The sequence below is a fragment of the Pristis pectinata genome, chromosome 1, assembly GCF_009764475.1.
Source record: "Pristis pectinata isolate sPriPec2 chromosome 1, sPriPec2.1.pri, whole genome shotgun sequence".
NCBI classification, from domain to species: Eukaryota; Metazoa; Chordata; class Chondrichthyes; order Rhinopristiformes; family Pristidae; genus Pristis; species Pristis pectinata.
In genome coordinates this window covers 137,484,587-137,511,956 of record NC_067405.1, presented here as the reverse complement: position 1 = coordinate 137,511,956, position 27,370 = coordinate 137,484,587, and the positions used below count along the sequence as shown (strand labels likewise).

At 44.1% G+C, this 27,370-nt stretch overlaps 1 protein-coding gene across 1 annotated transcript in view; it reads right to left on the bottom strand.

Moving 5' to 3' along the window:
• Positions 1 to 928: 928 nt before the first annotated feature.
• syndig1l (synapse differentiation inducing 1-like) overlaps positions 929 to 27,370 on the bottom strand; it is a 132,786-nt gene continuing 106,344 nt past the window's right edge. Inside the window, exon 4 of the mRNA XM_052027809.1 lies at positions 929 to 6,355. Within this exon, the coding sequence (XP_051883769.1) occupies positions 6,197 to 6,355 (159 nt within the window). The 3' untranslated portion in view covers positions 929 to 6,196. The remainder of the gene's footprint in view (positions 6,356 to 27,370) is intronic.

Here is a 27,370-nt window from a genome sequence, read left to right as displayed (position 1 = left end):
TCTTACTAAATGGAGCAGCAGGCTTGAGGGGCTGATTGGCCTCCTCCTGATTCTGTTGTTTTATGTTCTTATGTTCTCTCCTTACCTCTTCCTCTTTTCTCTCTACTCCCTCCATCTCTGCCTCTCCATCTCCTAGTCTCCCCACCTCCAACTCTCCCTCCCCGTCTCCTCCATCGCTCCCTCCCTTCCCCCTCTCTCTCCTCTTTCTAGCTGCAGCAGTAGACACATGGATGACCTTTGCTCGCTATCCCTTAAGACCTTTTCTTCACAACATCGACCACTTTCCAATGTGGGATCAGTTGATGTTTGCAGAGAGCACGTTGAAGTGTATCAAGGTCTATCCTTAGTGATCTGCCTCTGAGCTTTAGTCTCTGCGTTCTAGACCGAGACTCCACCAACACAGTTCCTTCTATTCCATCACTTCCAATAACTCAAAAACTTTGATCAAATCAGTGCACTTTCCAAATTCCAGGGACTATTGCCCTAGTTTGTGGAATCTCTCCTGGTGGTGAAACCATTCTGATTATCCATCCTGTACTCCTGCCAAGGCCAATATGACCTTCCTGAGGTGACTCCTCCTACATCTGGTTGGCTCCCTGCCTTTAAGAAGCCAGCTGTTGTAAGACAGCAACATTATTTCTACAGACCTGAAGCAGGCTGTTTATTTTGGTTACAACATTGCTTCTCAGTCAGTCGGTTCCCAGAGCCAAATGTTTTGCTTTAAAGGTGCAACCTCACAAATTTGTAAAGCTTCCATTCACCTCAGCTCATGTGGAAACTCAAAAAGCTGTTGGAAACATAACATTACAAACATGACCATTCTAAACCCCAAATATACAAAAAATTCCACATCATACAACAGTTGGTTTTATAAATGATGTTACAATGTTTAATAAATATTATACAAAGTACAATGTTTGGTCAATATCATACAATTATACCACTGAGCAAGAAGTTGGGGAAGGGGCGGTTATGAGGAAATTTGGAAGCACACTGGGTGAACTGTGGCTTATGCCACTTGGGTGTCCAGATTTAAACTGAATGTGGGGTTGGGGAGAGGGTGAAGTGGAAACCAAACTGGTGCTCTGCCAAATAAGAAACGGAACACAGAATCCCTACAGGTAGCCACAAGAAAGAGTGCAGACTCTACAGGTAGCTATCATCCTTCCTTGCTGGTGCTTTCAAGGCTTCATGGTATGCCCACTGCTGAAATATACCCCGGCACTGAGCCAATAGGTGAGTCTGAGAGCAGGTGGGTGAATGTGTAGTGTGGGAAAGTGTGGGGAAGGCAGAGAGGCCAGAGATGGACAGGTGGATTCATGCCTTTGACAGGGTCCAAAGGTGGGCAGGCAAGGAGTTCTACTGGTGCTCTGATTGACTTGGTACCCACCCATGGTTCATTATTAGTGACGGCCGTTAAATCGGGGTTCAGCCAGTGATGCCGATTCCCTTGAAAGCAGTGTGACTAAAAATGCTACATCCTGGAAGTAATTAAGACTATCTAATGCACCACACATCCCCATTGTGGCTGTCAAACACAGGTTGTGGCCCTCGTGCCTCTGCATTTAGGAGCTTGTGATTCGAGTGTGTGCGGAGAGAGTACTGCAGGGTTGTTGGAGCCTGCCTGGCCTTTCTTCAAGTGGGGCTCAAGTTGGACTCCTCTCCTGGTGTCCCAGCCCTTACTGATGCTTCATCGACACCACTGTCAACTCTAGTGACTGGAGCTTAAAGACAGTTATCAAGGAGCTGGCTGGAACGATGGCGGTTGGGAAGGGATTGGGATCAGAATGAGTCCATTTATGATGAGTGAAAACAGCAACAGGGTCATCGATTGGTCAGAGAGACCACATTGTAATTCCTGTGTTAATAAAACTTTGATATCATTGTCCCTTTGGAAATATCATTTTAACTGGCTTTCACAATGCAAGGCACACTCGCTGGAATAATGCCGTAGGATAGTGAGATACAGCTCTGGAACCAAATGTACAGAGTGACTACTCAGTCATCTCATAGCTGCTGGAGGGATGTGGCAGCTGCTTGCAATGTTTGCTGACATACACTAATGGTTGTATCTCAGAGAGCTCATTCTAATGCTCTCAGAGTGCGAGGTGCTGGATATAAATACAAGTATTGGTGCTTTTATCAATTTAATGCGCTGTTCCCATTCATTTATTCAGTTTTTTTATTATTCCTGTTGGAATGCGTTGTGTTGGGAATCAGTGTTCCTGTGGTTCAAAAAATCTATGGCATTTCTTACCCAACACTCCTCAAATCCATAATTACCGTAAAATGCTCACTCTTGAATCTGCTAATATTATCTTCCTTCATTACATCTGTGGAGGCAGCCTGTTCCTGCTGTGTAATTAAATGTTATCTGCAGGCTGTCAGTTCTGGGATGATAATGGGCTGGATTTTGCAGTGACCTCCAACACTAACCTCACTCGTATGTGCACATCCATTTTTGGGATGCTGTATTCACTGGAAAGGCTGGGCCGTCCTGGATTACCCTTGAACCTGGGCCATTTCAGAAACCAATTAAGAGTCAGGTACACTGCTCTTGGGTCCGGAGTCATAAGTACACCCGATTGGGTAAGGATGGTAGATCTCCGTAGCATGTGAGTGATCCAAATATTTTTTTAACAACAATCCAGTACTTTCACAGTCACTCTTACAGGTTTTGGTCTTGTTGTTCAATTCTGGATTTGTTTAATGAGCTGAATTAAAATTTCTCAGCTGCCGTGGTGAGTTTCTGAGCTGGGAGCAAGACTCAGTTATGTGCCCATTGTTGCAACTGTATCATGCAGTTATACAGCATAGAAACAGGCCCTTCAGCCCATCCTGTCTATGCCAACCATCATACTTCTCTATACTAATCCCACTTGCCTGTATTAATTCCATATCCCTCTATGCCAAGTCCAGGTTTGAGGGAGCTTATGTAGTTGCACAATCCTGGGCATCTGACAGAGACCGCATCATAAAATGAGCTCTGGGGAGCTACTCTTACATATTGTTTGAGCTTCACTCCCTAAAAGGGGGCAAAAAAAATAGCTCCTGCCTCTCAGGGCTGAATCTTCTGGACTGCAGCCTGGTAAAGTTCCTAATTCAGAGAAAAGATGGGGATGTCTCCATTGGTCCAGCTCCTGATGTAGGCAAGGGGGACTGGGGAAGGAAATTCCCACTTAGTCCGGCTACTGGTAACCAGGGAGGAAGGCACCGGAGAGACCAGGCCCCAGCTCTTTACCATTTCAGAGACTTTTTCCCAGGGTGACAATGGCTAACAAGAGGAGACATAATTTTAAGGTGATTGGAGGAAGGTACAATGGGGATGTCAGGGGTAAGTTTTGTACACAGAGAGTGGTGGGTGCGTGGAACTCACTGCCTGCAGAGGTCGTGGGGGCAGATACATTAGGGGCATTTAAGAGACACTTAGATAGACACATGAATGATAGAGAAATGGGGACCTACGTGGGAGGGAAGGGTTAGATAGATCTTAGAGCAGGATAAAATGTCGACACAACATTGTGGGCCGAAGGGCCTGTACTGTGCTGTAATGTTCTATGTTCTACTTCAAACTGAAAGATTATTTTCATGATACAGGCAACCTTTGTGAATGGTTTAATTACCCTGCAACCTCTCCAGAATCAGATGCCCTCACCATCCCCTGATGGCCAGACTGTACACATTACCCTCTGTGGCCATGACCAGCTATCAGTGACGATCATTACTCCCTGTTTCCTAGCCTTTCACTGGATACCCGAAGGTCTCATTCACTACACATCTAAGCCTTGTCCGAGATCCACAGCCTATAGTACCCAGTGTGCAGGAACAGAGTGTTAACCCCCACTGGTCTGTGCCAATCTTCACACGACATCCACCTTCTCCTACTCCAGTTACCCCTTCCCGCCTCAGCTCCAGCATCAGACTTCTCTGCTCTTAGGGTTAATATTGCCCAGTTAAGCCTTCCTGTGTCTAATTCCCAGTCTTGCCACCTTACATTTAAAACTGCCCCATCAGTTTTATTCTGTATCTACCTGAATCCCTCCATGGATGTTGCCCATTATTTGCGGCAGTCCCTGTTTAGCCTCACCAGATTGCTTCATTTCTGTTCTCATTTCAGAATAAATCAGGAGCAATCTAAACAATAAGGATGTGAGTAATGTCTTACTATTCTATCGCAGTCTTACAGTCCAGCCCAGACACCATCTTCCATTTCCTTGCAAACCCCCAGCCTGTTCTTTACCATCTGAGCCAAACTCTTACTTCATTGTCAGAGGCTTTGCTTAAAGTCAATGAGTGCAGGGGCCAAAGTCACTGGGTCGAAGAACTCCTGACAACTGAGTGATGGTCCACACGGCGATAAGGCAGGTGGAAGATGTCCCTTAATCTCTTATCCAATAGGTCCAAGAGCTGAAAGGATTTACCTGACATGACTCTCTCCCACACAAACTACTCTGACCCCCTCGGATTGCTGCACACCTCCGGGTGACTCAACATTCCTTCCTGCAGGACAACGTATTTAGCTTGCTGTGGAAGTCAGCCTGTACATCTCTTTCCTCTTTGATATGAATGGTTGAAGTTTGTCCCTCTCAATTTATTAGTCACCAACAAAGTTTACTGGGGTGTGACCAATTTTAGTGGGAATTTGCCTTGGGGTGCAGTGTGAGGCACTGGGAATTTTATTCATTCAAATGCTCTCTGACAATGAAGCAGCCATGTTATCAACATGTACATTCTCAGCAGCAAAGAACTCTCCATTTGATTAAGTGTGCTATAAACATTATACCAAGTCCCTAATTTAGACAGCAGTAAAATACATTGTTATTTCTGTTTAACCCCATTACAGAATTTTCTCATTTGGACTAAATTTGTTACTGGCTTATAGCTCCCTTTATTTGGTTAAATTTATCACTTGCCAGACCCCTGGTGCACAATGTCTCAGTGAAGCATTTTGCTGTTAGATTTAAATCCGAATGTGACTTTCAAGCCCATTTGAACACATCAGTTAGCACAATCCTTGTTAACTTTCTGTTGGTGTCCAGATTTCTGTTTGTTGGCATTTTGCTGAACATCAGGCCATCTCATATAACCATCGTCAAAGTATTGTAGGTGGTGGGACCAACTCAACAATAAGCCAGTTAAATAAAATATCCATATAATTAGAGGAAAATTAAGTTTCTGATCTTGGAGGAACCAGTTACTCAGGTGGTATGTGAGTGTGTGACTGCAAGGAGAGAAATGATATTCATATATCAGGAACTGAACGGTACAAACAGATATTCCTCAGCAGTTCGACCCAGAAGGTCACAATGATTTTGTACCTGTGTTTGTCACTTCCGAGTGTCCGACATGTGAGTTGATGACGGCGGGAATGTGATATTAGTTGCCGATGAAATCAAATTTATTTTTATTACAAAAGTCACATTTAATTTTCAGTAGATTCTTGACTTTCCCAAAATAAAACAGTGTGATTGTAGATTTATAGAGGGACTCAGGCCCTTTTATTTCACACAGCATTTAAAATGGACCAGGCATGATCAAACGAGGTAGCCTTTATGACACAGCTACATTAACATTGAGCAGCTAATTATGGCATAATTGGCTTGCTGAGAGAGAGTGACCCAGGGCAAGGCTTGCTTAGCAACAGCGAATAGGCTATTTGCATATCATTGGCTTATTCACTCTTGCCCTAGACCAGTTTAATTATATTTGTACAGAGTTGTTTCCCCAGCCCTCATTACACCCTCCACAATTTCATCCCATGGGCATCTTCTGCTACCCCCCCCGGGTTCCCTCAGGCTAAGAGTGGTACAGCAAGGGCATTACACTCCAGCACCACCACCCCCTTGTGGTGGGATAACAGGGAGAAAAGGCTTTTCCTTGCCCCTCGCCCAGCTCCCAGAGTAAAGTGTCCCTCCTCTGTTGTGGTACCTCCCCTGGCTGCCCACTCAAGGATTAAAGCGATGCTGGTGGACTTGCTGCCTACCCTTGTCACCCAAAGTTCCCAGTGTGGAGGTGTGAAGCAAGCATCTGAAACCTTCTCCTTGCCAGATGGCCCTCCTCCCCTAGCTCCAAAATGGCCAAAACAATGGATAACACACACAATTTACTCAATTAACAGGGTGATAGAATTGGATAATCGAACAGATGAAGAACTGTCTTTCAAGGACCTTCACACCGAGCAGGCTGCAGTTCGACACTATACATGCCCCGGCTTTGACAAGTAAGCAATGAGAGCAACAATGACCCCGACATATACCCCTGTTCCAATGGTGATGGAGAGGGCTGCCAGGAAGAGAGCCCTCCGGGACGCTGAGGTTGCCCGCTGATAGTCTCCTTTCGCAATGGCCTTGCTTGTCTGAAAATGAAGAAGGCATTTGTTACTGGCAATTCCAATCACGGACGTTTTATTACAGTCTTGCCCAGGTATCTGCAAACCAGTGGCAAACACAAGAAACACTTAAAGTATTAACTCAGTTATTCCTCAATTTAGGAAGGGTTACATTCTGGGGAAATGTTAAATGAAAACTCACAGCTGGAGATTTCAATGTAAAATCTTTGGCTCTTTTCCAGAACTCAAGGACTTTGAACAAAAGCACCTAAACACTTAAAAGTACATCAATAAGGGGATAAACAATTAAATCTTAAAATAAGGTAATAAAAAACATAAAGTATAATAATGTGTCCTATCAGTGTGTTCACTGTGCAACATAGGAATGATTCTCTCTCCCCCTTTCTCTCTCTCTCTCTTTCTCTCTGTTTCTGTCTCTCTTGCTCCCGATCTATTCTGGCCTCAACTCCTCTCTGTGCCAGTTCCCCGTACCATCCATTCCCCGATCTTTCAAGTATTTACGTACCTCCACCTTAAATACATCTAATGCCCTGACATCCAGCATCCTCGGGGGCAGGGAGTTCCAGACATTCACTAACCTCTGAGAGAAAAAAATTTCTACGCACCTCAGTATTAAGTGTCTGTCCCCTTGTCTTGCATGCCCCACAAGGCTGCGTCCTTAGCCCTCTCTCTACTCCCTATACACTCATGACCGTGTGGCCAGATTCTGCTCTAACTCCATCTACAAGTTTGCAGATGATACCACCATAGTGGGCCGTATCTCAAACAATGATGAGTCGGAGTACAGGAAGGAGATAGAGAGCTTAGTGGCATGGTGTCATGACAACAACCTTTCCCTCAATGTCAGCAAAACAAATGAGCTGGTCATTGACCAGGAAAGGGGGCAGTGTACATGCACCTGTCTACATCGATGGTGCTGAGGTCGAGAGGGTTGAGAGCTTCAAGATCCTCAGAGTTAACATCACCAATAACCTATCCTGGTCCAACTACATAGACGCCATGGTCAACAAAGCTCACCAGTGCCTCTACTTCCTCAGTAGGCTAAAGAAATTTGGCACGTCCTCTTTGACACTCAGCAATTTTTATCGATGCACCATAGAAAGCATCCTATCTGGATGCATCACGGCTTGGCACAGCAACTGCTCTGCCCAGGACCGCAAGAAGCTGCAGAGAGTTGTGGACACAGCCCAGCGCGTCACGGAAACCAGCCTCCCCTCCTTGGACTTTGTCTTTATTCCCTTGGCGAAGCAGTCAGCATAATCCCACCCACCCAGGTCATCCTCTCTTCTCTCTTCTTCCATCAAGCAGAAGATACAGGAGCCTGAGGGCATGTACCACCAGGCCTAAGGACAGCTTCTATCCCACTGTGATAAGACTATTGTACGATGAGATGGACTATGACCTCACGATCTACCTTGTTGTGACCTTGCACCTTATTGCACTGCACTTTCTCTGTAGCTGTGACACTTTACTGTACTGTTATTGTTTTTACCTGTACTACCTCAATGCACTCTGTACTAACTCAATGTAACTGCACTGTGTAATGAATTGACCTGTATGAACGGTATGCAAGACAAGTTTTTCACTGTACCTCAGTACAAGTGACAATAATAAATCAATACCAATACCAATACCAAACTATATCCCCTTGTATGTGACTCTCCCACTAGTGAAAACATCTCAACATCTCCCCTGTCAATCTCCCTTAGGATTTTATATGTTTGAATAAGGTCACCCCTCATTCTTCTAAACCCAAAGAACTCTCTGTAACCACCACTCCATCTCCTCCATACCCAACCCCCCAGCCCCCATCTTCACTCTCTCTTCACCCCATCTCTCTATCCACCCCACCACTTCCCCCCCCCTCCCCTCCCATTCTACTTGGCAGCAGTAAGTCAAGTGGATTTCGATTTGAGCATCCCTGCCAATGACAATCCCTCTCCTGTGACCGGCATTTCAATTGACTGTGAGTTCAATTGCCATTTTTTGTTCTTATTAAGTATCCTTTGTCAAAGTGTTGTAAATTCAGGACAAGTCACCTGAAGAGTCAATTGCATTGTACAGAAATATACAGGTGAAAAGTTCATAAATCAAGGGATACCTGTATCGTCAAACAATGCTACTGACATCGCACTCCCTCCTTGGCACAAACATTCCATGGCTGCATTCATCCAAGTTTTCCAACTTCATACTGACTTGGTTCTGTCAACCTTCCACTGGCGCCTGGTCAATGTCAATTCTGCATTCAGGTTACCCTTGATTGACAGCCACTTCCTGTCTCCTTGGAAGGAAAGGCTTATGTACGTAAGGCACCTTTAGTGATCTCAGGAAATCCCAGAGGGATTTACAGCCAGTGAGGTATTTTCTGCAGTTGTAACCACGGTTGTAATGTAGACAATTTGTGCACAGCAAGCTCCCACAATCAATAATGTCACATTGAAGTTGATTGAGGGAAAGATATTGGCCAGAACACTGGGGAGGTTTCCTCTGCTCTTATCCAGGGGCTTGGGTAACGCCTCAAACAAAAGATGGAAAGACTTGAAATTGCACCAGTTCAACTGCCCATTCAAGGAGCATAGTGAGTGGAGGGAAGGACAAAGTTAACTCATCCCTTCTACTGTTGGGAGTGGTTGCTATAAATGCAGAAGCGTAGTAACAATGATGCAGGTTACCAATAGTGGGATATTATATTGGGATAATCTCTCACCTGTCCGAACTTGCAGTGTCACTATACACAGCCTACCTAGGTCTCCCTTGCCTGTACAGGCAACAGCAGCAGCCATCATCCTAACTTCTGACCATTTCACATAATTGCACTTTATCCAATTTAACCTTCTCATATGTTGTTATGACATCGGAGGCCACTCAGCCCATTAAGTCAATGCAGGCCTTTAGAGCAATCCCATCAGTCCCATTTCCCCACCTATTCTCTCTCTCTCATCTTCACAGAAGGAAGGCTGTGGCATAACTCAGATTAGCACAATAGATACACCAATAACTTCCATTCATATAGTGCCTTTAATATAGCACAAACAATGGTGGGAGTAGAAAGACATGTGAGGACATGGGTGTAGAGGCCAAATATCAAGGAGGCCGAGATCAGTTTGGTTCAGTTCTGGATCAGGAGGGAGTGCGTGACTGGGGAACATCGTTTTGGGACAGGGCCAAAGGCAGTGACTTTGATCTTCCTGGTGGTTAACTGGAGGAAATGTCCACTCATCAGTTGGAAAAAGGGTCTGATGCTGGAGGTGGGGTGGAGATGGGTGTCATCACTGTTCACGTCCAAACTAGTGGTATGTTTTCGGGGAGATGTTGCCCAGGCTGCAAGTGTGGACATGACAGAGAAGTGTGCCAGGGAGAGATCAGCAGTCACAGCGTCGGGGTGTGAACAGAAGCTACCACGAGTGGCTTCTGGCCAGACTGAATAAAAGCCAGTCAGGTGCGGCTGGTTCCTCCCAGCTGGTCAACGGTGGTGAGTTGTTGGTTGAGAATGGTGTAGTCAATCATGTTAATGGCTGCAGACAAGTTGAGCAGAACAAGGGCAAATTACCTTTGTCACTATCACTCAGGATACCATTAGTGAGTTTGACCAGAGTCATTTTATCAGATGGCTTCAATGCCTCCTCTGGAAATAACTAATGCATGCAATAAAATGTGACACAGCCTCTCAGTAGCAAACTAAAAAAAAACATAATGGAGAAGTTTGAGAAGAAATTAAAATTCTCATAGCTAAACTTTACCTAAGCAGGTTCATTTACTCTGCTACAATAACAACTAGGTCCATTACAGTATAATTGATTCAGATTGTTAATGGATTTCATACCATCTGCCGCAAAGTGTAACTATGTCTAACAATGAGGTCTATAATTGAGCTATCAGCACATTGCATATTGTAATATATTGAAGTTGACTCAAGCCCATTCTTTGGCCAAATAGACAATTACCCAGTTCATACAAAAAAGACTCCAGCAAATGAAATTGATTCCTGTATTCGCTGGATGACTCCTGCTGCTGGAAGATCTATTCAATGCTTTTCCTCACTATGCGGTTAATATGTAGACATGCAACATCTTCAAAAAACTATGCAGAAAATGTCACGGTTGATCAGGACGACTGCTGTTCACTAGAATCATACAGCAAAGGAGTCCATTCACTTCATCTTAACTGGTTTCATAAGTGTGGTGCATTTACTGTATATGTGGATGTATAAGTCAGTCATGTCGTCAGACAATGTCGTAATGTCATCACATAGAGCATCAATTATAGGTGTTAGGGGCTGAATAAAGTGAACTGTCTTGTTTGAAGCTTCTGTCTTGTGAGTGCATTTGTAAATACAGCTTATCAGAATTCTTGCAGTATCCAAGATTCACTTCAGGATTGCAACTGGGGATGAGGATTGGGTAAACCAAAAGAAGTGAAAGGAATCACAGGGAGAAAAATCAACACCATACCTTTAGAAGAAGCCTTTTTACAGGTGGACTCCATGCCTCTGAGCAAAAAATGGCAGCGACTGGGTTCTGTTGGTTCATTCTCCCGTCTTACGTAAAGTAAGTTCATTTTACACAGGACTGAAGGAAAGTTCCAGGCAGGTGTTTTTGACTATGGAACACTCATTTTTAAAGCTGCACCAACTAATTTTTAAAATAAGACAGAAAGTAAATGGGCAGGTAGCAGAACAAGCTGAGAGTAACTCAGGAGGCTGGTCTACTCCAAAACTGGTGCAGTGGGAAAAGAAAATGGCACCTCCAGCATAAGCAGGCTTCCCCGGCAGCTTGGGGTTGCAACAAGAAGTGCGAGTCCTTCACACCCTGCATGGAGATGTTTTCCAAGGCCAATAATACCTTTGAGTTGGAAGTCAGTGCTAACGTGTGTGGACACAGCCCAGCGCGTCACAGACACCAGCCTCCCCTCCTTGGACTTGTCTTTACCTCTCGCTGCCTTGGTGAAGCAGCCAGCATAATCAAAGACCCCACCCACCTGGGTCATTCTCTCTTCTCTCCTCTTCCATCAGACAGAAGATACAGGAGCCTGAGGGCACATACCATCAGGCTTAAGGACAGCTTCCATCCCACTGTGATAAGACTATTGAACGGTTCCCTTGTACGATAAGATGGACTCTGACCTCACAATCTGCTTTGTTGTGACCTTGCACCTTATTGTCTACCTGCAATGCACTTCCCTGTAGCTGTGACACTTCACTCTGTACTGTTATTGTTTTTACCTGTACTACCTGAATGCACTCTGTACTAACTCAATGTAACTGCACTGTGTAATGAATTGAACTGTACGATTGGTATGAAAGACAAGCTTTTCACTGTACCTCAGTACAAGTGACAATAATAAACCAATACCAACACCAATAAAATGAGGCCGGCATTGAATGCTACAATATTATCTGTAGAAATTGACTCCCAAGGGTATTCCACACTCACTAACTAGGAGCTTTGCAAAAAGCTATAGATATCTTCTTTGCAGGGGTAGTTCGCAGTGGAAGAGCAGAAAAACATAGGCATTTGATGCAGTAGAAACTATAAACTCAGCAAACACAATCAAAACATGGAAGAAGCCATGAGTGATTCAAAGATCTATAACTGTGGGAAGATTTTTGATTTTACATTCAGAGATATTTTGTGTGTGATCTAATGCGCACAGGGTTAGGACATCAAGAACTAGAGGGCGTAGGTTTAACGTGAGGGGGGAGAGATTTAATAGGAACCTGAGGGCCAAATTTTTCACCCAGAGAGTGGTCAGTACATGGAATGAGCTGCTGGAGGAACTGGTTGGGGCAGGTACTTTAACAACATTTAAAAGGTACTTGCACAGGTACATGGATAGGAAAGGTTTAGTTTAAAGGTTTATGGGCCAAATGGGACTAGATAAATCTTTATTAATCACATGTACATCGGAACACACAGTGAGATGCATCTTTTTTGCGTGAAGTGTTCTGGGGGCAGTCTGCAAGTGTCACCTTGGTTGGCATGGACCAGTTGGGGCAAAGGGCATGTTTCCATGCTATATGACTATGACACTAAGAGAAGGCAGCATCCAGTTGAAGCTGGACATGTAGGATTATGACTACCAGGAGTGCCAGGCAAATCAGTCCTACACCAGCCACAGTCAAAACAATAATTCCTAATGCTCTAGTCCAGAAACAAGGAAGATGTGATCACCACTGGTGAGTCACTGTTATAGATGCACCAACAAGTATCCTCCACATTTTAAATTATCTTAAGTGTTACACACGTCAGGAGAAAGCACACATAGAAGCAGCAAATAAAATGGAATATGACACAACAGGCATGAATGTACAGGCACAGCAGACATTCTCTCTTCTCACCCCTCCCATCAGATAGAAGATACAAAAGCCTGAAAGCACGTAGCACCAGGCTCAAGGGCAGCTTCTATCCCACTGTTATAAGACTATTGAACGGTCCCCTAGTTTGATAAGATGGACTCTCGACCTCACAATCTACCTCGTTATGGCCTTGCACCTTACTGTCTGCCAGCACTGCACTTTCTCTGTAACTGCAACACTTTATTCTGCATTCTGTCAATGTTTTCCTTTGTACTATCTTGATGTACTGATGCGATGAAATGATCTGTATGGATGGCATGCAAAACAAAGTTTTTCACTGTACCTCAGTACATGTGACAATAATAAACCAATACCAACAACAAGAATGTGATCTCAAATGCAATATCAACATAGAGAGAACAAGCTTCTGCAAATGACACAGAATTTACTTTGTATAGCATCTAAGCTGCAAGTAATGGTAGTTTGAGACAACAGGAACTCAAGGTCACAGTTGCAATGGATGTAGATTTAATAGTGGGATGTGAATTGATTACAAGGCATGGAATATAAACGCAAACAGATCCTATTAGAACTTTGTAAATGATTGGATTATTTTTATTCATTTACAGGTTGAGGGCTTCACTGGAAGAGACCAGCATTTATTGCCCATTCCTAATTGGCTCAGAGCAGTTCAGCCATTTCAGAGGGCACATTGCTACAGGCCTGGAGTCACATGAAATACCTCATGATTATGGATGATCCCCAACTAGTACCAACCCCAATCCTGCTGGCCTGGACCAGGTGGATCTGCTGACCAAGGGCAATAGTACACAGGAAAGGAAGCTAGAATGGTCATTCATTCTCCACCTTGGAACTTCTCATTAATAGATGCATAAACCTGTGCTATCATCCTTTGTGTCAGGGATGTGATTTCAATGAGCAAGTGTTAGGACCTGTATGTGATTGCATTAGAAGGGGGATTCTGACATACTGTAGATCATAAAACTGTGGAGGGATACAGGTTCATTTGTTCTGTTCACCCCTGGATTTGATGGCCTTGGGCTTCATGATGTATAATTAGACCAATTGCCAGTGAACACTGGTCCTGTTGAAAAATCCTTACTGCCATATACAGTGGCGCAGCTATAGAGCTGCTTCCTCACAGCGCCAGAGACCCGGGTTCGATCCAGAGCTCCGGTGTTGTCTGTGTGGAGTTTGCACGTACTCCCAGTAACCATGTGACTTTCCTCTGGATGCTCTTGTTTCCTCCCACATTCCAAAGGTAAGCAGGTTCTTAGGTTAATTGGCTGATGTAATTTATCGCTAGTGTGCAGGCGAGCAATAGGATCTATGGGGGGTGGGGGGTGTCGATGAGAATGTGGGCAGAATACAAAAATGGGAACAGTGTAGGATTAATATAAATGGGTGCTTGATGGTTAGCATGGATTCAGTGGGCCAAAGGGCCTGTTTTCATAGAACATAGAACACTACAGCACAGTACAGGCCCACAATGGCGTGCCAACATTTTATCCTAACCTAATCTATCTAACCCTTCCATCTCACATACCCCTCAATTTTACTATCATTCATGTGTCTATCTAAGAGTATCTTAAATGTCCCTAATGTATCTACCCCCACAACCTCTGCCGGCAGTGCATTCCACACACCCACCACTCTCTGTGTACAAAACTTACCCCTGACATCCCCCTTATACCTTCCTCCAATCACCTTAAAATTATGTCCCCTCATGTTAGCCATTGTCGCCCTGGGAAAAAGTCTCTGACTGTCCACTCGATCTATGCCTTATCATCTTGTGCACCTCTATCAAGTCACCTCTCATCCTCCTTCTCTCCAAAGAGAAAAGCTTTTCAAGTTGGATGACTCTGTGACTCCAGTTAGAACGTGAAACAAAAACAGAAAAGGTGTCAATCAGGTCAGCCAGTGTGTGAGGAGAGAACAGGCTAGTTAACAGCATGTCTTGTAAGGGTTCACACCTGAAACCTTACTGTTCTCTGAACAGATCCTAACTCCTAAATGCTCCCAGCACTTATTAATTTCACTTGCTATTACTACAACCCCCAACAGAGGCATAAAGGTTGAAATCCATCTCGTAAATGTTTGGCGCTCTGTGCCACAGAGGTAGTGGACCAACAATTTACACTAACTCCACTTTAGACAACTCAAGGTAAACCATTAGACACTGCCGCAGACTCTCAATGAGATTTAGTCCCATGTAGTATTAGTAATCAACCTACTTTCTCAAAAGGAACAACCTTTACAGATATTATGCTCACAAATGCACTTAAGCACAAATCAAATTGCCACAGGTTATGGAAAGTATAAAACTATAAATTATCTCTTCATCAAATTTGTAATCTGATTTCCCTTTGAAAATTTCACTTCAGACTTTAATTGGTGATGGATTGCTGTGGCATTGTGGTTAAGCAGGTGGGGTGGTATCCATTGGCCTGGACCACTGATCATTGATCCACAGCAGCTGGGGAACTTAAATTCTAGAAATGAAATATAAATTGGGAATAATGGATTACTTCGAGCAATGGTGACTGAGAAAGGATTGGATTATCATAAAAATCCACCTCACCAACATGTATCTCAAGATCCACTGCACACTGAAAAGCTCTTGTGGAGAACTCGGGATGGACAATCTATGGCAGCCTTGCCAGTGATGCTACCAACCATTGAAGTAATAAAAAAAGTCATCATGCCGTTTAAATCGTTAAACCATTGCAGCATGCACCAGTCAGTACCACTCTCACCTCTAGATCAAATGGTTCTGTGTTAGAGCTCCTAATTCATGGGTGATGCTTCAGTGCAGTTACTGAGGGGGTGTAGCATTAGCAGAGATACGTTCTCCCCGTTTACATGGGTTTCCTCCGGGTTCTCCGGTTTCCTCCCACATTCCAAAGATGTACGGGTTAGGAAGTTGTGGGCATGCTATGTTGGCGCCAGAAGAGTGGCAACACTTGCAGGCTGCCCCCAGAACACTCTACGCAAAAGGATGTATTTCACTGTGTGTTTCGATGTAGATGTGACCAATAAAGATACCTTATCTTATTCAGGCAAGCTGCTAAACAAATTTGGGGTTCCAGGTGGTCATCGAATCTTTTGGCATTTCCTTAAAGAATGGTTTCCCCAGTGCTCTTTGTCACTCGGTACCTCAGAACCAATTGGAATGTGGGATATTACTTATCTGGCATGGCTGCTGAGTTCTACTGACACACCACGGCAACTGAAACTCAAAACTAATTCATTATACCAAGGGCAAAAAAAAAGTTTAATTTCTATTGCCTGTTCCACAATCGCAGGCTGTCCCAAAGCATTTTCAGTCAATCATGTACTTTATGAAGTGCAGCTCCAGCTGTTTAAAGAAAATGCAACAACTAATTTCTGCACAGCAAGCTCCCACAGAAAGTCATGCAATGACAATCAGACAACCTGCTGCATTGATGGAGTTTGAGGAAAAAACGTTGGCTAATGCACAAAGCCATGGGAGAAACGTCCTTCTGAAAAGTCAGACCCGGGCTTGGTTTAAGATGGCACTGATAACAGGGCAGCACCCACTGCACAGGAGTGAGTGTCTTAGATTTCGTGCTCAGGAGTTGGACTTGAACTTACATTCTCATTCAAAATGCGAGCGTTCCAACCTCTGGGCCACAGTTAACTCCAGTGGAGTGGCTTGAGAATGTTTTAAACTGATAAATACAATATGAACGCAAATATTACGTTAGCTGTGTTATTTGGTTACAGAGACAAAATGAACAGAGCAGATGCTTAAACTGGGTAGATCCAGAGTCCAGCCTAATTGCTTTGGAGTGAGCTGTGAAGCTGAAAGAGATGTTCTTCCTTTGTGCCCTGTGTTAGGGTGGTCCTTGGGCATTAAGAATAACTGACCTCTGCAGAGTCAAGACACGGTCCCTGATATTGTGCCCACAGTTATCCAGGATGTCCTGACTGAGCTCCTAAACATGTCAAGCTTTTAGATTATTGGTATTGGCACTGGTATTGGTTTATTATTGTTACATATACTGGGATACAGTGAAAGGCTTTTGTTTTGTGTGCCATCCAGAGAGATTATGCCATAAGAAGTACATCACGGTAATAAAAAGAAAACAGAATGCAGAATACAGTGTTGCAGTTACAGAATAAGTTAAGTGCAGGTAGGTAAATACAGTGCAAGGGCCACAACGAAGTAGACTGGGAGATCAACTGTTCAAGAGTTCATCTTTTAGCATCTGAGAGGTCCTTTCAAGAGTCTAATAACAGTGGGATAGAAGCTGTCCTTGAGCCTGGTGGTACGTGCTCTCAGGCTTTTGTATCCTCTGCCCAATGGGAGAGGGGAGAAGAGGGAATGATGAGGTGGGAAGGGTCCTTGATTATGTTGCCTGCCTCCCTGAGGCAGCAGGAAGTGTAGATGGAGTCAACGGAGGGGAGACTGGTTTGCGTGATGTAGTGGGCTGCATTCACAACTCTCTGCAACTTCTTGAGGTCTCGGGCAGAGCAGTTGCCATACCAAGTTGTGATACAAGGATGCTTTCTATGGTGCATCTATAAAAATTGGCGAGGGTCATCGGAGACATGCCAAATTTCCTTAGTCTTCTGAGGAAGTAGAGGCATTGGTGTGCTTTCTAGGCTGTAGTGTCCGTGTGGCTGGAACAGGACAAATTGTTGGTGATATTTACACCTAGCAACTTGAAGCTTGAGACCTTCAACTATTAAGACTGAGGAAAGAATGAAAGGACAGATGGGAAATAGAGAAAAAGGGCTTCTATGTTAGACATTGTCCTTCACATGCTCAGGATGTCATGAGCTGCACAACCGATGGAGTTGCCATTGTAACGCAGGCAAAGATAGATGGGAAAAGAGTGTGCATCAAAACTAATTTATGCTGCTCTTCTATTCTCATTGAGATGAGACTTCCAAGCTCAGCTCTGACATTTTATGGCCTTGGCCTCTTTCAATATTGATTGTTTTTTCAATGGCATTTGAACTGGATAATCTATGGGCACAAAGGCCAAGAGATTTTCCTCTGCACGGTCTTAACCCTGGGAGTCACTGTCACAGGAGTGGCAGCCATGGTTAATGAGTGACCAGTTTTCCTTGTAGCTGTAAAAACAAAGCTGTAACGTAGGATGATGAGATGGAGGAGAGTTTTCCTTTGAGAGCAGTTCATCAAACCTTATTATTTTTGTTTGGCCAAAATGTGGCACTTGAAAAGAGACCTTGAAACAACAATATATCAGCCAACAGAAGAATGACAGTCTCCAAACGTCACGATGAAAAATCAAAGAATTCCTCAAGGTCTTACAACTCCTGCTGCTGGATGCAAATATTATTGTAATTTTCTATTAGTTTAACTCCCTTGAAACACGTGCCTTCATGTAAGATTTTGTTTTAATTATCTGCCTACATTTCTGAAGATTGAAGAGTCTCCATGGAGCAGACTTTGCACAACCACATCTGTTGTGAATGAAGCGAGTTATCCACCTAATGAGTTTTCTGCAGCCAGTCATGAATGATATTAACGCCACATAACAGCCCATCTTAACATCTGAGTGAGCAGGTTTAGTGGAGATAGGAACGGTTGCTCGAAAGGAAAATAAAAAAATGGAGCCCTAGACTTCCTGGTGGGCGTTTATGAAGCAGGAAACTATCAGAAAGGTGCACAATGACTTTGAAATATGGGCAGAATATGCCAGGTCATAATCAGGATAACTGCTTGCTTTCAGTGAAGCAATGTTACTTCATGCATGCAACGTACCAACTGCTGGGAAGGTAACTGAGGAACCAACTGAGGAAGTTCTTATGGAGTGGTCATGAGAGAGGTGTAGGGAGAATGAGATAAAAGCTGATCATAAATGTGAAATAAAATCGCCAGACAGGTCACAGCAAGAGCACAGTGTATGGTTCTTGTCACCTCACTATAGGAAGAATGTGACAGGACTGGAGGGGGTGCAGAGGTGAGTTACAAGGACATTGCCAGGAAATGGAGAGTTTTGTTATAAGGAGGGAACATTCCAATGGAAACAACCAGCATCCAGTCATAAGAGACTGAGAGGACGTTTAATTGAGGCGCATAAATTTATGAGGGATCTAGATGTGGTGAACAGGATGAGACTACTTCCCTTTGCAGAGAGAACAAAGACTTGAGTTAATTGGTAGAAGGATTAGCCTTGAGAGTCAGGCACCTGATAATGTTGCTTCTGCAAACAATTTGTACTTGCTTGAAGAAAGTATCACAAAGTTCGTGAAGAATGTCAGAGCTTTCACACCCAACCTGCACGGGTACACAGTGGCTGCAGTGTGTACCATCCACAAACTGCTCAACATGCTACTCCAACAGCATCTCCCAAATGAATTCTACCACTTGGAAGGACAAGGGGCAGCAGAGGCATGGGAACACCACCACCAGCAGGTTCCCCTCCAAGTCAGAAACTATTCTGATTTCAAAATATATTGTCGGCCCTTGACTGTCACTGGGTCTAAACCCTTGAAATGCCTTTCCAACAGCACAGTGGGAGTACCTTCACCAGAAGGACAAGCAGGCAGTTCACCAGCTGTATCGCAAGGGCAATTAGGGATGGGCAATAAATGCTGGCGATGTGCAGATGCCAGAGAATGAATGAATAAAAATATATTACGTGGTGGGGATGTTGCAACTGTGCCCGACAGATGGAGTAATCCTCCAGGGTATGAGGAATTTCTGGAATCAACAACATTTGTCTTTAGTCACTTCAACAATGACCTCAGAATACTCACTTCCCCAGAACTTGCTCAGATGTTGGTTCAACAGGTATCAGTGTAGAGGGGTCTTTCCCCGTCAGTTCAACAGGTATCAGTGTACAGGGTCTCTCCCCATCAGTTCAACAGGTATCAGTGTAGAGGGGTCCCTTCCCGTCGGTTCAACAGGTATCAGTGTACAGGGGTCTCTCCCTGTCGGTTCAACAGGCATCAGTGTACAGGGGTCTCTCCCCGTCGGTTCAACAGGTATCAGTGTACAGGGGGTCTCTCCCCATCGGTTCAACAAGTATCAGTGTACAGGGGTCTCTCCCCGTCGGTTCAACAGGTATCAGTGTACAGGGGGTCTCTCCCCATCGGTTCAACAGGTATTGGTGTACGGGGTCTCTCCCCATCGGTTCAACAAGTATCAGTGTACAGGGGACCTCTCCATCAGTACCAATGTACAGGGGGTCTCTCCAACGGTACCAATGTACAGGGCGTCTCCCCAGCTGTACCAGTGTACAGGTAGTCCCCACAACAGTACCAGTGTACAGGGGGTCTCTCCAACAGTACCAGTGTACGGGGTGTCCCTCCCCATCAGTTCAACAGTACCAGTGTACAGGGGATCTCTCCAACAGTACCGGTGTACAGGGGGTCTCCCCAACAGTACCAGTGTACAGGTGGTCTCCCCAACAGTACCAGTGTACAGGGGATCTCTCCAACAGTACCAGTGTACAGGGGGTCTCTCCCCATGTTCAATAGTATCAGAGTAGATGGTGTGTCTCCCAGCAGTTCATAGGTATTGATATACTGATGGTTTCTCAGCATCCCAACAGCAATCCCTGTATCTGATCTGCCTGTTGGTAACAGTATACAGTCCAGAGTGGAAGATGCTGAGATCTGATGATTTATGAAGTTTGTGTACTTCCTATATCCCCTCCTCAATGATTTGCTGGGAGATTTCTCTAATTATAGGAATCCTGATCTTGAACCAGGAACCTGACTGTTCAACATGAAGGTTAAAGACCCCCACTGGGCTGATTAGTGCGAGCAGTGTCTATGTCCTACCAACAGTGCTTATCACCCTGACCTACACTCCCCAAGGCCTCTTTGAAATGGAGTGTCACTTTAGACTTTGATTAAAGAGCTTTACGGTCCTCATCACTTACAGAGTAGGCATTACACATTTCATGGAGGGTTAAAGAGCAGCTCCTCAGGGCAGACGTGGCAATATTAATTGTCTCTATGTGCCTAGAGCTAGCTTGGAAGTGAATGTGCAGGGAATTCCTACAGATTAAATTACAATCTTTTCCCCAGGGGTTTGTGGGCAGACTCAATGGGTTCGAATATCACTGTGTCAAATTTACTTCATGTTTTGTGCAGCTCTTGTCTGTAATCATGTTTATTGTCGATGCTGATGGATGATTAAACAGCACACGTAGCCCCAAGGTTTGGAGAGTAGACACAACGAGATTCACAACATCTTTATGCCTTTCTTCACAATGGGATGGAACATGCTGATCCCAGCCAGCTGGTGACGGGTTGGAGAGATACGGTCCATAGAGAACCGTCAGCCTCTTTCCACCGTCATTCCTCTGCCGGGAATGTGCTGTAGGTCAGGTGCCTGGCATCCCACCTCTCGTTCTGTCCCTGGAGCCTAGAGCCTGGGCTGAAGGGCTGGAGGTGCTTCTTACCTGGCCCCTCAGCTACGCACCAACTATTGTTGACACTTGGTAAGTTGGTTTATCATTGTCACATGTACCAAGGTACAGTGATATACTAAGCTTTGCATGCCACGCATACAGATCATTTCATCACATCAGTGTATTGAGGTAGTACAAGAGAAAACAATGACAGAATGCAGAATAAAGTGTTACAGTTACAGAGAAAGTACAGTGCAGGCAGAGAATAAGGTGCAAGGCCATAACAAGGCAGACTGTGAGGTTAAGAGTCCATCTTACTGTACTAGGGCACCATTCAATAGTCTTATAACAGTGGGATGGAAGCTGTTGTTTCCTTTTGAAAGGGGTCGCTGATATTCAATTAAAAGGTATTTGTGGTTAATTATCTGTATTTTTAATTAATTAGCAACTTGCACATATTTCAAATTAATATAATTTTTTTGGTAGTTTTTAATTTTGGATTGTTTATTTTGGTTCAGGCTATTCCTGAATGCTTCTGATCATCTTTAGAAAGATTGGAAAAGACACAAGGTCTCAGATGGAAAACATTATCTTCTGATAACAAGACCTTATCTTCTGACCCCTGCAATCTGGTCATCCCTTGTGGAACATCTGAGGTAGTAATGCTGCCATGGTCTTTGGAACCATGGTTTGTGTAGCCACAGGGCTAGTACAGGGTAACGGTGAGGTGTAACAAGAGTTATCGCAGGATCCAGATTTATACTGCACCACAGTTGGCCCTCTGAAGCTTGTAAGCGTCATAATGGAAAGATAAAGTATAGGAGAATTTAGGAACTAAGGAGGTAGCAGTGATTTCAATTATAGGGATATATGGTTTGATAAAACAACGGGACTAAAGATAGACATACCCAATGGGGCAATTGAAGACATATTTTTCCAAAGGTCTTTAAATTCAGGGATTGTTTGGTTGACAAGGGAGAATTATTTCAAAAAGGATGGAGGGAGAAATTGGATAACTATGGAGCTGTCAGCTTCATCAGCTGAGGAAATGTTACCCAGGACAGACTGATCAAGCAGTGGGCCGAGCAAGAGCTGAACAAAAGGATCAATGTTGAACTGTGGAGGGTGAGTCATGCTCCAGTGAACAGCAAAAAAGGAATAACGAGGTAGTGTTCATGGACCGTTCAGAAAGCTGATGGCAGAGGGGAAGAAGCTGTTCCTGAATTGTTGAGTGTGGGTCTTTAGGCACCAGGCTACAGTACATTTACAGTATAGTGTGGCACAGCTAGTAAGGCTGCTGCCTCACAGCACCAGTGACTCAAGTTCAATTCTGAGCTCTGGTGCTGTCTGTGTGGAGTTTGCACATCCTCCTGTGGGCCCACGTGTTTCTCCTGGGTTTCCTCCCATAACGTAATGACATTTACGTATAAATTAATTAGCTACTGTAAGTTCCCCCTAGAGCGGGTAAGTGACAGTTCTCTCATTGCCTCAGGTGACTCATTGAGTTGCCTCAGATGACTCATTGCCACTTTTTGAGGATGTGGGTCTGGACACAGACTGTGGGTCTGGACATAGAATGTGGGTCTGGACACAGACTGTGGGTCTGGATGCTTTATCAATGTGGGTCTGGACGTTTTATCACTAAGACTCATGATTAGGAATCATTAGCAAAAGCTGAAGGCAGACAGAATTGGTAACGTTGCATTTCCTCTGAATTCATTTCCTTCCTGGTCACTCCAAACCCCTATCCTAATATAAACTCATCGGTCAGGATCCTCAGGAATTGGTAGGAACATTCCACTTTCTCCGAAAAGCTTTGAGAACCTCCATGAATCTTTTTCTCAATCCACCTGGTAATCTTTTGCCTCAGTGGAGCTCAGAATAGGGTCTGTTTTGGGAATCTGGTGTTGGTTATGCCCATGATATGCCTGACCCGTTGGAGCCAGCTACTGCCTTAATGCTGGGGAGAGGCTGCTGATGTTGGTTTGCTTACCTGTCCAGTGGATGTGGAGGATTTTGCAGAGACAGCATCTCTCCAGTGCTTTGAGGTGCTTGTTATAAGTTGTCCATGTCTCCGAAGCACTCAATATTCCAGCTGTGGTCTAACCAATGTTATATAAAGTTCTACCAATACCTCCCTGCTCATATATTCAATGCCACAACTAATGCAGGCAAGCATCATGTATGTTTTCTTTGCCACCATATCTACCTGTGCTGCCACCTTCAGGGATCTTTGGACAGGTACACCAAGCTGCTTTTTTTCCTCAATCCTCCCTAAGGCCCTACCTACCATTAATGGTGAATGCCCTACCCTTATTTGACTCCCCAAGATACATCACCTCATACCATTAGGATGAAATTCCATCTGCCATCGTTCTGCCCGACTTACTAGCTAAACAATATCATTTTGTACCCCGAGGACTATCACCCTCACTGTCAACACCACCATGAATGCTCATGTCATCTGCAAGCTTGTTAATCATATGTACATGGACACCTAGGGTCTTCTGAACACCAACACCTCTCACTCTCTCACTATTTAAAAAATACTTCCATCTTCCCTACAAAGTGGATGCCCTCATATATCTCTACATCACATCTCATTTCCTCTGTCCCTTTCCATTCGATTAACCCGTCTTAACCTGAAGCCTCTATGCAATCTCTTCAAAGCCCACACTGGCACCCAGCTTTGTTTCAGCAAACTTACAAGATCTCCTCATCCAGATCATTGAACAGCTGGGACCCCAGCACCAAATCCTGTGGCACCCGACCAGTCACAGCCTCCTAACCTGTTTCTTGTCTATTAACCAACCCTCAGTCTATGCCGAGATACCACCCCCAGTTCCACGGACCCTGACTTTGTTTAATAACTTCTTGCGAAGCACCTTATCAAAGATCTTCGGAAATAACAAATGTACTGATTTACATTGGTTTCCCTTGTCTGTTCAATTCGATACAACATCAGAAAACCCTTAACAGATTTGTCAAATGTGACTTCCCTTTTATAGATCCGCATTGACTCTGCCGAATTGTTATTATTTTCTAAGTGCACTGCTACACCCTCCTTAATTATAGATTCCAGCATTTCCCCATACTGATGTCAGGCTAATTGGTCTTTATTCCCCATCTTCACTCTCCCTTCTTTCATGGGGTTACATTTAAGCCGCCTCTCCATGGACTCTGTCTATACTTCCCGCTGCCCCGGGAAAGCAGTCAACATAATCAAGGACCCCTCCCACCCTGGTCATTCTCTCTTGTCCTCCCTTCCATCAGGCAGAAGATACAAGAGCTGGAGAGCAAGCACCACCAGTCTCAAGCACAGCTTCTTTATCCTGCTGGTTATACGACTCTTGAACAGACCTCTTATTTGCTAAAAGATGAACTCTTGATCTCCCAGTCTACCTCGTTGTGGCCCTTGCACCTTACTTGCCTACCTGCACTGTACTTTGTACTGTAATACTATATTCTGCATTCTGTTTCCCTGGATGGATGACATGCATACAAAAGCTTTTCACTGTATTTCGGTACATGTGATAATAATGAACCGATACCAATACTTTCCAATTTGTAGAACACATGGAATTTTGGAAGATGTGAATCAGAGCATCCATTTTCTACATAGCGACCTCCTCTGAAACCCTTGGGTGCAGGTCATCCGATCCTGGGGATTTATCACCTTTCATTGCATTAGTTTTCTCCAATACTAATTTTTTACCAATACTAATTTCTTTCAGCTATTCATTCACCATACACCTGCTCTTCTCCACTGTTTTCTACACATTTTCTATGCGACTCATCTGCACATTAGTCTTGCATGGCCATGCAACATGGTTTGGTGGCTGAACGATTAGCTGCTTTCTCTCCTCTAGCACAAGATGAAAGCAGGGAGCACCATGAACTATTATACATAGCCTGTGGAGTATCTTCAGATTTGGCAGAAATTCATCTGGTGCATGTGGAATGCAGGCTGCAGCCTTAACCAGTGGATCTGCAGCATGCACGGTGCAAGCTGGTGTTAAGGATGGCTGTGTCGTTACACCAATGCTTTTCTCAATCTTCCATCTCACTTCCAACAAATTTCCTGCTGAGGAGGAGGTGGTCTGCAGGATAGATGGGAAACGGACTAATCGATTTTGCCTCCACTCCAGAACCTATGTCATTGCAACTTCAGGTACCGGGCTACAGTACATTGACAATATAGTGTGGCACAGCTAATGAAATATGTTAATGCAATATCGGTCTGTGGGCAATATTTGTTCCTTTAATTTTGTTGCTTCACATCATGTAGCCATTTAAAAACACTGCTGGCTTTGTAAACTGTTTCATGAATAAATTACTTTAGTTGATAGTTTAAATTACTGACTATTTCCAGAATCTTAGAAAGTGAATAAGTGTGATACTAAGATACAAAGAATTCCCTTTAAACTCATTGGCCAGGGGCGTTCTCCACATGCAGCTGTTTCTGTCGAGAGGAGGATCTCATTGACGTCTGTTTCTCTGTCTCAATAGAGCCACCTCCTCTGGTCATCTTGGCTACAGCAAGTCAAACCTAACCCTGTCAACACCCTCGTAAATCTTCTATGCACTCTTTTAAGTTCAATGACTTTTTTCCTATAACAAAGTACATAATACTCCAAGTGCAGCTCACCAACGTCCTGTACAACTACAACATAACGTCCCAAATCCTATGCTCAATGCCCTGACTGATGAAGTCCAGTGAGGTTCCTTGAGGGATAGTCCCTGTTGTCAGGCAGACTATGGCAGGCAAGTCATGCACAGCAAATTCCCACAGACAGCGATCTGACAATGACCAGATGCTGATGCAGAGAGATACCTTGGTTGGGTAACCAGAGATAACTTTCCTTCTCTTTCTTTTTTGAAATGGTGCTGCAGGATCTTTGAGCAGACTGGGCTTCTGATTAATGAGAGCTGGCACTTCCATTAGTGCAGCACTTCCTCACTTTTACATAGGAGTGTCGGCCTGGATTTTAGTGGGAGAGACTTGAACATGGGGATGTTGTGACAAGATTAGGAGGCGGTCATTTAAAGCTGAGGTGTGTAGGAATTTCTTCTTGCAGAGGGTGATAAATCCCTGGAATTCTCCACCCTGGAAGATTGTGGAGGGTAGATCATTGGGGTATTTAAAGAAGAGCAAGGTAAGTCTTTGAAAGATGGGAGAATTGTGGGCTTTGGGGAAGTGGTACGGAACAGGAGTTGAGGAGTTAATGTGGGGAGAATTAAAAATGGAATTAATGTAGGATTAGTGTAAATGGGTGGTTGATAGTGCGATCTGATGATCCAAAGGATATGTTGCTATACCGTATCTCTCTATGACTCCACGACCCGGGTTAGAACAGCCACAATCATATTGAACAACGGGGAAAGCTTGAGGGGCTGGGTGGCCTTCTCCTGCTCCTATTTTATTGTGTTTTGTGTTAAGTTCTTAAACCCACAGCTTTCCAACAAAGAGGCAAGAATGTTGCCAACTGAGGTACAACTAACACAAACCACATGGTTTCCATTCTCTGCCTCTTTGCAACTTTGGACTTGGTTAACCACTTCAAAAACAAGAAGCAAGTTTTCTAATCAATCTGTTCTGAAACGTGCATTGGACAGTAATGGTGCCTGCATTAGGATTTGTTCAGGGCTTGTTAGGAGTAATTGATTCCTAAAGATTGGAATTCCTCAACAATTTGCCATCGTTGAGGGATTCCGATCTTTAACCCCCTTCCTGGATGGATTCACCTGGGAAACAAGCCTCCTCTTGCTTTCCTTTAGGCATGATGTTTATCTCCGGGGTGCCCTGCTAACATCACTACAAAATTTACCAATTTGACCCAAGGTTTATTAAAGTTGAACTGGATCAAAAAACCCATTGTGTGTTGAAGCTGACAAAATTCATTTTGATTATTGTATTTTGCTTCCAGCTAAAATTGAAAACAGCAGCTGGGTTTCTAGAAGTAGGTTTGGAGAAGAAAGCTTCCATCCCCAGAGCATACAGTTGAAGAATGTTCAATTAGAACCCACAAGCAAGAACAAATAGAAATCTTCCTTGTCTGAAGCTGGAGGGGAAATCCAAGTATGGTGGAGAGATTCCAATGGATTTGCACTGTATTTTCAAAACTGGAGCCTTTTCGAAACAGTTTTAGATCTCGCTGTGCACATTTGCACATGTATACAATGACGCTCCTCTGTGCAGGTGAACATCAGTTCACATATTTGCTATTGATCAACTTCCCAAGTCTTCCTGGGATCCGAGAATGTCCTTTGAGAGAATCTAAAATTGAAGATTTGCTGCAGGCAGAATCAGGCTATTCGATCAGATTGTTTGACCCGTGAGCAGAA